The sequence below is a fragment of the Pseudochaenichthys georgianus genome, chromosome 18, assembly GCF_902827115.2.
Source record: "Pseudochaenichthys georgianus chromosome 18, fPseGeo1.2, whole genome shotgun sequence".
NCBI classification, from domain to species: Eukaryota; Metazoa; Chordata; class Actinopteri; order Perciformes; family Channichthyidae; genus Pseudochaenichthys; species Pseudochaenichthys georgianus.
Window position 1 is genome coordinate 14578249 of NC_047520.1, and position 12395 is coordinate 14590643.

Here is a 12395-nt window from a genome sequence, read left to right on the forward strand (position 1 = left end):
CCGCCTTTTACAGTATGACTCATAGCTACAATCACACACATAGACACACACACACACAACAAAGTGTTTTAGGACACTGTGTTGTACTCTAAGCAGCAGACGGAAGCAGGGGGCTGAAGTCTTCAAAGTCTTTCTCTCTAATAGAGTCACAGTGATGTACATGTAAGGAGCACACAGCCACAGACTGGTGTGTTTGCCTATCAGTGCCCGGCCTCTTTTCAATGTGCCCACAGGCTGCTGTCTGTCCTAAAGCCTTACTGGGTCTAATACATCCTTACCTGCATTTAAGCTTGTTGAAACACACAGTAATTCAACATTTGCCATGCAGGCACCTGAGCCTGCAATCTACTTGAGGTCCTGACTGATTGTTTAATAAATGCTAAGTACACACTGCTACCAAAGACAACAAGTTAATGATATTGCTTTGTGCTTTGGGCAAAGGTATGGCTTAAGCAACCTCACTAGCAGAATGAGGTGTCAGCAACCAAGTACAGGTAGTCTGTATATATATATTTATAGTTATATTACTTATATTTTGTTTACTATTAGTTAAACATACCATAGAAAATGGTGAGGGTGCAATGAAAAATCATGAAGTAATTGTGTTTAACTTTCAAACTAAGTTTGGATTTGAATTGTTGGGTTGTTCAGCCATTATGATATGATGTTGCCCTAATGTTTTGAGCCTTCATGTTCCACAGCCTGGTGCTCTACTTTTCTTTGTGTGAGACGAAACTGGCTCTGTTGAAGGTGTACTCTTCTCAGCCAAAGTCAGCTGTGGGATTTTTCAAGTTGGGGAACTCACAAGGGACAGATTAAAGGACACAATGAGGGCGCCCCTGCGGTTTAGGGGTTGAGCTGCCGACAAACCGAAATGTCAACACTGTGTGAGTCCGTTTGCAACTCTCTCCATTAGGGATGCTCCGATCGATCTTAATAGTGTGATCGGTGCTCTCTAGAAAGGCTGATCAGGAGAGCCGATCAGATGACGCAAAAATACTAGAGATGTCCCGATCCGATCACGTGATCGGGGATCGGAGCCGATCACGTGATTTTCAAAAAATCGGGGATCGGGAGAAAAAAATCGGGGATCCGGATTTTTTTATTTTTTATCATTTTTTTTTTTATTATTTAATGTTACAAAACAAAAATGACCATGTTCACGTCTTAAAGTCATCCTGAGGACTTAGTTTTGGTTTCAAATACACAACATCATGTATGTGTTGCTTTCTTTGGGCTTGTTTTCAGACCTGGTTGCTTATTCCTCTGAAAGCTGGCAACAGAGTGGGCGCAGTGTCTAATAGTAGCAGCAAGCTAACGAGAGGCTACGTTCAGCTGGTGACTCGGGAGTCGGGACAGAGAAAATGTCAGGAGTTTGGAAGTATTATAAAATTGAAAGCGAAGGCAGTGTAACAGCCAGATGCAATGTTTGCAAGGCGGAGGTTCCGCGTGGTGGAAAGAACAGAGCTACGTTCAACACGACCAATCTAATACGCTACCTGAGAAACAAACACCAACAACAACACGGCGAGTACACAGCGGCCACTCAGGTAACGGCACTGAAACAACCGACACTTTCAAAGACTTTCAAAAAGGAAAGACAAACTGCCCCAGAACAGTGAAAAGGCCAACACAATAAGAGCCAAGATAGCTGAATTCATCGCGTTGGATGACCAGCCGTTATCTGTTACCTTTTTTTTCTCTTAATGCATTGCATAAAGATCGGATCGGGAAAAATCGGTATCGGCAGATTGTCAAAATCAAATGATCGGAATCGGATCGGGAGCAAAAAAAGGTGATCGGGTCTTCCCTACAAAATACATGAGACTTTTCTCTGTCAAAGCTCGCCGAATGGCTTCACCAGTCTAATAGCGGTATGCAACGTGTGTGAAGCAGAAAGGGAGAGGGATCAGGATCAGCTGCAGCTCTACCGGATCACGGAGCAAAACACACACTAAGAGTTAGACCTAACACACGTAGCTATTTTATCTACCTCTGGATCAAACTAGTTATACATGTGTTTATTCTTCACTGTCGGGTCACTCATCACTGGATCAGTGAGCTGCATGAAATACTGACAGGCTGTCAGGGGAGGAAGAGAGGGAGAGAGGGAGAGAGGAAGAGAGGAAGAGAGGGAGAGAGGGAGAGAGGGAGAGAGGAAGAGAGGGAAGAGAGGAGAGAGGGAGAGAGGAAGAGAGGGAGAGAGGGAGAGAGGAAGAGGGAGGGAGGAAGGAGACGGATGAGAGAGAGAGGGAGGAGAGGGAGGAGAGGAAGAGAGGAAGAGATGGGATTGACAGGTAGAGAGGGCGAGTAGAGAGGGAAGAGAGAGAGAGAGGATGACGTGCAGAGAGAGGGACGGATGAGGGAGAGAGGGACCGAGGAGGACTGGAAAGAGAGGCCAAGAGAGGGAGGGAGGAAGAGAGGGAGAAAGGGAGAGAGGGAGAGAGGGAGAGAGGGAGAGAGGAAGAAAGAGAGGATAGAAGAGGGAGGGAGGAAGGAGAGGGCGAGAGGAAGAGAGGGAGGGAGGGAGAGAGGAGAGAGGGAGAGAGGAAGAGAGGGAGGGAGGAAGAGAGGAGAGAGAGAGGAAGAGGGAGAGAGGAAGAGAGGAAGAGAGGAAGAGAAAGAGAGGGAGAGAGGAAGAGAGGGAGGGAGGAAGAGACGGAGAGAGAGAGAGGGAGAGAGGGAGAGGGAGAGAGGAAGAGAGGGAGACAGGGAGAGAGGGAGACAGGGAGAGAGGGAGAGAGGGAGAAGAGGAGGGAAGCAGAGTATGAGAGGAAGAAGAGGATGAGAGGGAGAGAGAGACGTGAGAGAGACGCGAGAGAGAGAGAGGGAGAGAGAGAGGGAGAGAGGGGAGAGAGAGAGAGAGAGAGAGAGAGAGGGAGAGAGCTTCTGCTCATTTCTCCCGTGTTATTATCCAAAATTAATGTAAACTTGAATAATGTACTTAATTTGAATGCAATAATTTTGTTGTTTGTTGTTTGTTGTTTGTTGTTTGTGGAAGCGCGTTATTTATTGAAAAATGAATCTGAACTTTTCAATCTGTCACGATTATAAACTGAAGCAATATAACAATGAGCCCCATTGACTGAGTTTTAAACATCACTGAATGGAAGATCCCCCCAGCCCCCCCCACCCTATGATCGGATCGGTGTCGGCCGATTCTGATTCCGGTGATCTGCCCCAAAACCCCTGATCGGAGCATCCCTACTCTCCATGTTGTGTTCTGTCTGCACTCTGCACTCTAAGGCCCTTCTATTCCCAACATGTTGTTATATCAATATGACATGATCAAAGGTGATCATCAGTACGGCGACGCCCCTCCTCCAACAGAGCAGGCGCTAGTATCACTGTAGTACCTTTATGTGACATAACGCAATATGTTGTCACATCCTTCCTGTGTGCATACACAAACAACTAAGGCTTTTTGTTATAAATGTTGTCTTTGTGCCCAAGCTGACATATAACTGATTATATCATCAGGGGTTCTTTTCTCAAAATAATCTCCTCCAGAGCCACACAGGACATTATTACAACTGTGTTCACAGAGTAACTCCCTATGACTAGTACAAAGACATTTATGTGTGAAATGTTGGAGCTTTCCCTGTCAGCAAAGAACCAAGAAGGAAGAGTGTGATACAAGAGGTATGGCACTGAAAAGGCCCATCCTGAGACCTTGACAAGTAAATCGATATAAGATAAAAGTACCAACTATAGTAGGAATTCAGGGTTAAACCAGAAGAAAGAATTGAAGCTTTTCTGCTTGTAATGTCACATTATCATGCACAGTATGACCTACACAACAATAATATACTGTTCCCATGTTGCTAATGCTCCCACTACTCCCACACACACACATGCAAACACACAGATGGAGACTCACCAGCCAACATTCCGACTGCTGATCCCAGCAGAGCGTGGGCGGCCAGCAGGGGGGAGTAGAGTAGGACGGCCCCCAGGATGAGGAGCGAGGGCCCCAGTGCCCCACAGGCAAAGATCTGACCCACACCCAGAGGGATGCCACGCAGTACCTGCACCAGGGACACAAGTCAAAGGGAGACTTTGAGATGAGTTGAAGCATATTGGAAATCCTTTTAAAACACTTTTTATTTACAAGTATTAAATCCCAAGAGCACACGCCTCTCTTCTCTACACCCAGTAAACACACACACGCTGCATTCCCAACAGCCAGTAAAGTGTGAAGAGTTTCCATGGCGACAGGATGGCTGCACCTGCCAGTCGCTGATATTTACAAGTCATAAATGCAGTTTAATTATATCTCTTCGACACAAGTCTTTGTGCATACCCTCTGTGTGTACACCCGTGTGTGTAGGTTGGTGCGTGTTTGTGTGGGGAAGGATTAAATGCGCTGTTGTGGTAGCGCAGCCAGAGCCTCAGCAGAGAGAGCTGGAGACATTAAATATAAATAGGATCCACGTCATCCACATCCCCAGAGAGACAGAGGAAGGAGGAGAGGAGCAGAGAAGGAAGGAGGAAACAGAGACGGTGGAAGTAAAGGAGGGAGAGCAATAGAAAAGAAAACAGGAAATAAAAGACGATTGTTTCACGTCAAGGACTGAAACAAAAAAAAATGACTTTATGTGCTGTCCTTGGAAATGTGGTTACACACACATTAGTTTTTTATTGTAAAGTGAATTGAGGATCAAAGAAGGATTCCAAAAAACAAAGGCTATTGAAAGTGATGATGAAAGATGTAGCAAGTTAGAGAAGAATGAGATTTGAAATGCAGAGCAGGGACATGGATAGAGACTGGGGAGATGGGGAGGAGAGGGGCGGAGAGATTTCAGATCTCCCAAGAAGCAAACCAAAGGGAATTTCTGAAATGAAAATGGAGCATTTAAAAAGGGGAGGGACAGACGAATGAGTGAAGAAGACGAAACGAGGGAGAGACTGTGTTAGATAGGAGGAAACAGAGAGAACACATCTCTCCTGGCCTGGAAAACGGTGAAAAAGTAATCATCTAGTGTCAGGGACATACTGTGCCACGGGGCGCGATGCTTGTTAATAGAACTTGGTGTAAATCTTGACTCCAGGAACCGTAACAGCACCGAGGGGATTTTGTCAGCATATCTAATCTAGTTTAGACAACTTCACTTTGTGTGCAAAGATACACATCCCATCCTTCAGCTCTCCTGGCAATTACCGTGCCTCGATTCAGAAACACAAACAACCACCAAACCTCCTTACGTGTCTAGTTAGGTATTCCATCCATTATTTCCATCTACAATATCGTGGAGGGGATCTATTATATATTTGGTATTTTCTTAACGATTGATTAATTCCTCCATCCGATTTAGTTTTTTAAAGATTGGTGTTGCGTCCAATGGATACTTATCCTACATCTAAGTTAAGGTTGTGTCATTTGGAGACAAATCACACAAAATACCAGTATTAGATATAACTGTTACTCGTTAAACTCTAAAGGTCAAATGTCTCTTGTTGTGCTAGTTTAGCATTAACAAATGATACATTTTCTCCCAAGTTTGCCTTTGTGTGATTACAGTATTGCAATCAGTTCACTTATACAAACACTTTACGCTTTCATGCTATCATTTCCCACACCAAGCACAGGGAACTGAGTCGAAAATCGAGTTTGAATCATATTGTGGCCCGATCACTATCGATCTGTATGAGATACAGACGGAATCACACCCATAACCTTATCCTTTACACTTATATGTTTGAGAAAGTACAACATGTGTTGCATCTGCATTTGGTTTTGTTGTCCACATCAAATACTATTGAACTGTAAGTAGTCATACACAATACATATACACAAATGCAATCCTTATGAAAAATAGTGTTTTGGTAGCACAGGGTGTTCAGGTAACACTTAAAGACTTTGTTATGGAACGCAAAGCAGAGTAGGGGGCTAGTACACCCTCCTGAGGGTCCGATTGTGGATGTCATGCGAGCATAACATGGTGAAAACAATCAGTCTAAATTAACAATCGGGACGGAAATGTTCAGATTTCCAAAGGGAGGTTCTGTGAATAAATTAAAAATCAAGAACCGAAAGAATTGAACTATTCATATCTTAGACTGCATTGTAACTTTTATCTTTTAATGTTTATTTTATTAGCTTTTCTTTTTAATGACTGATTTTAAATGCCTTTGTCTGAATGTCTTTCATTTTTTTGTTTTTCTTTTAATGTTTCAGTTATTATCTTTTACTGTTTTTAAATGCCTTTGTCTGAATGTCTTTCATTTTTGTAAAGCACCTTGAATTGCCTGGTGCTGAAAGGTGCCTTGCCTTGCCTTGCCTTGCCTTGCCTTGCACTCGATACATTTGTAAGAAGATGGCACTTTTCCGATTCGTATGACTTAATCAGGTGCCTGTTTCCAAACAGAAGCATGAAGATTGCATTTCAGTTGCTCCTGGAGCATTGAGATGCCAGCTGGCTCACAGAGATCTAAAGCAGCAGCTGCTTAGAGTCTCGGTTTGTTGCCAAAGTCTCGTGAGAAGCAGTTCAAGGCGACTGCATTTCATTGTACTTTGGTGGTCTAAGCAAACTGTTTCTTTGCTTTACAGGGTATTTATCTCAGTCCACAGAAACCGGAAAAAATGACTTCCTGAAACAGCCTAACCTCCACTGTGAGTTTTTAATCATCATGAATTGCTAATTAAAACAGTTTGGGCTTATTACAATTTCCGAACAGGAACTTCATCAGTAACTGTTGCTAGGTAACTGGTGAGTCATTGCTGGCTGATCCTTTGCATATTGTGCTCCTAACTTGTTCACTGCAACATATCAGACACACCGAAAAGTTTTACAATCATCCATATTTACATGTCACTGCTATCAGTTCCCTTTAAAACTTCTAATCTAAGTTTTTTATGAACTTTGTTTATTGGTTTTTAAACACAAATTGAGAAGAATAAAAAATTGGTTGTGGTTGACTGTCCCATTAGCAAAACAAAATACAACACATTACAACTACAACAACACAAACTGTTGGCTTGGTTATATAACACACCACATCTAACACATAATAACCTCAGATATATTTGACTTCCTGGAAGAGCCTTTCAATGTGTAACCGATTCTTTCCAGCTGTAAATTATTGAACAATTCTTAAGACCGAGGGAAAGTGGTGATGGTGGTGATTTCCATCTGTTTAGTATGTGTTGCCAATAATGTTACAAAGGTTATCAGATTCGCTCTGAGCCTATAGGCAGAGGCAGCTGAGGGTTGCCAGCAGTAATGGCATTAGGCTCGATACCTGTGACAGATTATTGAACCCTGCAGCCCAGTAGTTGGGCAGAGATGTGCAAGCCACCAATTATAATATAAAAAAGATTTAGAAGAAATATTTATTTCACTATACAAATGGGAGAGACTTACAATTGTATACACCTGTATTTCTTGGGGGAAGTTTCAAAATCAAAACATAAGAAAAAAATGATCTCATGGGTTACATAAATTATAATGTTGGTGTGCTTGACTGTGGGCCTCTGCACAGAGTGACTTCAGTATCAACAGGACCCCACCGAGGACAGCTGGACAGCTCTGAGGCTCTGGAGGCGGGCCGTGGTGAACATCACTGTTCAAAGCTCTGCAAACTCACTTGTCACAGTGAAAACTTGCACGATGGTCATACCCTTTAGTTTTTTCTCATGTGGTCAGGCTTTCTTGGGGGCTCCCCAGACGCTTCAGGTCTGCTGGGATGGTATACTTGTGTTGTTGTGAAGGTCAATGATCTGGCTGACTGTGAAGTTGCAAGCTTTTCAAATGTCTACAGTTGGTTACATATGTGTGTATGCCGTGTTCCTACATTTCACTGAGATTACGGAACAACAGGTGATTTCAAGTACGACGTCTGGGTTCCGTTTTTCAGTGTTTTTGTTAAACCCCCTCAAAAAACGTGTGTTTTTAAGACTTGACATTGTAATACAAAACTAATCCTTCTTTTTGCCATTGATAAAGTTAACCCAGCACAAAGAAAACAAATCGAGATTGTAGACTTTGCTTTTAAACAGCAACCTCTATTCTTCTGTGTAAGAAGCCTTTAAACAACTATTTAATCAAACTAACATCGGATCGCCTCACCTCCACTGCCATGAGCTCAGTGGCGTTGATCTCCATCGGCCCTGCAGGTGTAGCCGGGTGGTGCGGGAAGTAGGGGTTGTACGGGCCGGTACAAAGGAGGTAGAGAACGATGACGATGTTGAAGGGAAACACAGCGACAGGCAAGTCCCAGCGGTCCAACAGCGGGGCGAGACCGCTGAACAGAAACACACTGGAGATGGGGACGGGGGGTGAGAGGGTGGAGGTCAGTTTTAATGAAATGACCTCGTTTGGGTGGTTTTTGTAGACTTGTATGGTGTTCATATTGACAATAAATAGAGAGGCCTGCCAACATAGATTCCCTGTTGGTGTCCATTTCTCACATACTGTTTCTTACTGTGTCTCACAACTGCTCTGGCAGAACAAATTGGCAAAAATCTTCATAAATAAGATTAATATATAATTAAATATGAGGACTACATTTAAATAAAAACACCCTACCTACAGTACCACTAATAATTATGTAAATGTAATTTGTCTTCCCCATATTGTCTCAAAAATAATGAAAAGGAAAATATCCATTATATTTTAGGAAATGTTATTACAAATTATTTTTCTGATCCTTCACAGCATTAGATATTTAGTTTACTGTCATATGTGAAAGAAAGTAATAACAAATCATGCCACTTCTTTCTTTCACAAGAAGTGATATGTGGAGCTAAGATGTTCTGATCGCTTGTCTTTTAATCTTGGTCTGCACTTAGTGTAAAGACTTTAAAGAGGCGCTTCCGAGAGCAGCTCTAAGTGAACACTTCTGGAGACCGTTTTTTTATGCTCATTCTCTTGTGGCATACTCTATACCCAGATTGTCGTCTGGTGACGGTCACTTGCTTAAAACAATTTGTGTCTCACCATGTAGCTGAGCCCAAGCAGGCGGGCAGCAGCAGCCACCAGTACCAGTCTCCAGCCGAGCTGAACACCCCCATCAGCATGGACACCAGCATGCCGTTAAACCCATGGAGACCTCCTGACACCTCAGCACTACAGACACACACACACACACACACACACACACACACACACCGTGTATACATCACTTCAGGGGACATTACATTGACTTACATGCATTTCCTGGAGACTTATCCTAACCTTAACCATAACCAACACATGCCTAACCCTAACCCTTAAACCTAACCTAACCAAGTCTTCACCCTAAAATTAATGATTCCCTTATGGGGACCTCCATTTTGTCCCCATAAGGGAGGCGAGTCCCCACACGTGACTGTGTAAACAGATTTAGGTTCCCACAAGTATAGTAATGGTAGGCCACACACACACACACACACACACACACACACACACACACACACACACACACACACACACACACACACACACACACACACACACACACACACACACACACACACACACACACACACACACACACACACACACACACACACACACACACACACACACACACACACACACACACACACACACACACACACACACAAAAGGAGGAATCACTTATTATTTCCTACTTTGTGTAACACAGTGGCAGTAAGTTAGTTACTGTCAGTAAAACTGATTGTTTAAACATGCTCAACTGGAGGTTCATGTCACATTAGGTAATGAATAGGTAACTGTTACTACAATTAATAATCTTTAGCAATAACTAGTAGTGCTATAATTGGTTGGCACACATAACATTTTATATACTATATTGAATATGTGTTAATGATTACCAAATCCTTTGTAAATCATCTTAAACATTAATGATGCAGGAGATATAAGTTGTTAATGGTTCATTGACCGTCCCTAAACATTATGAAGAGTTTGAGGAATGATTATCCTTGTTAGATGGTTAATTAATCATTTGAAAAGCATCCAAAACAAATATTTATATAGTAAGATTGTTAATCTTATTCGGTCCATCTAACTGTAGTTTGAAAGATGTTTTGCAATTATTTGCTTATCATTATTTAAAGCTACGATGGTAATGCAGAGACACCAACCGATTCTGTGTAAACATACATACACGTAAATGTAAATACACACGTCTTTCTCATACATCCTGCTAGCTGCTGGCACAGAGCACATGATAGCACTTCAGAAATATCTGTGGCAATAACTGACAGTCACGATGCAGCTGCTATCAACATTTATTAATTATACTTATAAAAAACGGTTATCAGATTGTTTTCATGATTAAAAACCCACATTAGCGTTTTTATGGTCCCCATGAGAAAAGAAAGAACAAGTTGTAATGAGCTGAGGCCCCTGGGGGAAACTGAATAAATTCAACATGTCACATTTTAAAACATTAGGAGCCCCAGCTTAACTGAGATACTTTAAAAACCTTATATAATGTAGTATATTGGCATATTGTTCGCGGCTTATTGTACATATTAGGACATTTATGAAATAAGAACAGGCAGGCAGTGGGTGCGGGGGAACAGAGGGCTCTCAGTCATGGAGCTGTTCTCATGAATTTAAAGCAGAACTCTCAATCAACTTTTGTCGGAAGGTCGAGCAAATGATAGGCTTGTGTTACAGGGTCGGCTACCGGGCAACAGACAGGTTTATAACGAGGGCTTGGTTTTTTAAAAGGGCCATTTTAATGTCGTGTAGCTCTAAGATACACAGCTCATTACATTTGCAAACAATACACTTTTACAAGCTTCTATGTTTTTTTCTTGTGTTTACATTTACCCGTCTTGGCCTATGATAACAGCTGTTAGCGTGGAGGTCAGTACACCCAGAGTCCCCAGCAGGGCCTGCCAGGGGGAGGCCCAGCACAGAGCAGCCAGGATGAGAGCTCCACTCAGCGGGTTGTTGGCTAGGATCACCCTGGACACCCCTCTCAGGCCCCACACCGCCAGCAGCAGCCCAAACACTTTGTCTGTAGACTCAGAAAGAAAACAGATTCACATTTGTTTCCCTCTGAGACAACATAGTACAAAAACAAACAAATCCATGTTCCCCCGTTGGATTTGTTGATGGCAATACAGGGTTTAATACAAGAACCAAGATGAGAGTTTAATGATGATTATAGAGGAAGAGTGCAGCAGCGCTCACCGTGGGAGTTGTGGGATGATTACATCTGCATATTTTAATGTCAACATCAGCATTTCACAGCATGTCCATGTATTTATGACACATTCCTAGTGTTTGGCAACTTGCTCTTTTTAAAAAGTTATGCAATTAATCCTAGAAGACTCAGACTTGATGAATTATGCAATTTTCTGAACACATTTTCTTAAAAGGTCAGACAAGTTTAAACCTGTGTTCAAGATGTTTCCTACCTTGCATGTACCTATTTAAGTGCTCCATATCCCCAGTAAAGAACAGCAGACCGCTCAACACACGTTGGCCAAGGCTGGCACGACTCCTGCTGGCCTCCTTCTCCTCTGCTTTGGTATCCATCCACATCCCTGCAGCTGCTGCACCACACCGCTGAAAACGTTTTTAAAAATATGTTGTTGCAATGTTGGAAGGTCCCAGTTTCACTTTACTTAGTTCTGCTTGTTCTTGCTCCTCTGGTTTTTCTCCTGTTGCCGTTTCCTCCTCTTCTTTCCAAGTCATCCCTTTTACCTTCTCCTCCTCTCCCTCTCTCCTCCCCGGTGAGGCTTAAAGGGATGACTTATAAACAAGCTAGTTGGGTAACGTATTCACTCGGCTTTGCACCCATTCCACAGAAGCACAAAGTCCATTGACTGCAGCACTGAAGCAAATGAAGATGAGTGAGATCCTGCTCCGTTTATCCCATTTCATAATCACCTGTCTCCCAGCACCACTGTGACATCCCTTCACCCACTGTTTGTCTATTTTAGCTACTCATCCACCTTTTATGGCAGCGTACGCCCACATGTTTGTTTTTCCTTTATTTGTAAACCATTAGCACATGTTCTGTTATCCCAAGCCTTTCCAAAAGGTGCAATATATCACCGTGCTATCTCTACTGCTTTTTGTTCTAGAACATGTATGCAGGGGAGGAAAGTGTAGTGGACAGCAGATCTTTCTGAGAGGACATTATGATTTGTTTCTTTTAACACGCTTGTCACACTGCTAATGCCTTTCAAATATTTTAAGATGTTGTTATGCATGCATTCCTGCAACCTGGTGTTGTCACAAGACTTGTTGAATGACATGAATGACCGAGAAATGCCTTTGAAACACAACATTGCTGGGGGTTCATGCATCCTTGTGTGTATGCATGTCTATTTACAGACTCAGCTCAGTAAGTGAAGGCAATAACAGCAAGTCGGATACCATCACAGAGGGAACTCTTCCCCCTGTGTGAGCCGGTGCAGCGGGGATTCAAAGGCCTTGTTTTTGCAGGTGGAAATTGTTTTGCCATTC

At 42.7% G+C, this 12395-nt stretch overlaps 1 protein-coding gene across 1 annotated transcript in view; it reads right to left on the minus strand.

Annotated features, from left to right (window-relative positions):
• Positions 1-11817, minus strand: part of LOC117463661 (urea transporter 1) — a 22490-nt gene extending 10673 nt beyond the window's left edge. The window contains exons 1-5 of the mRNA XM_034106020.2: positions 11339-11817; positions 10746-10935; positions 8940-9068; positions 8070-8259; positions 3881-4028 (exon numbers count right to left, since the gene is read on the minus strand). Of these exons, the coding sequence (XP_033961911.1) occupies positions 3881-4028; positions 8070-8259; positions 8940-9068; positions 10746-10935; positions 11339-11465 (784 nt within the window). The 5' untranslated portion in view covers positions 11466-11817. The remainder of the gene's footprint in view (positions 1-3880; positions 4029-8069; positions 8260-8939; positions 9069-10745; positions 10936-11338) is intronic.
• Between the last annotated feature and the right edge of the window lie 578 nt (positions 11818-12395).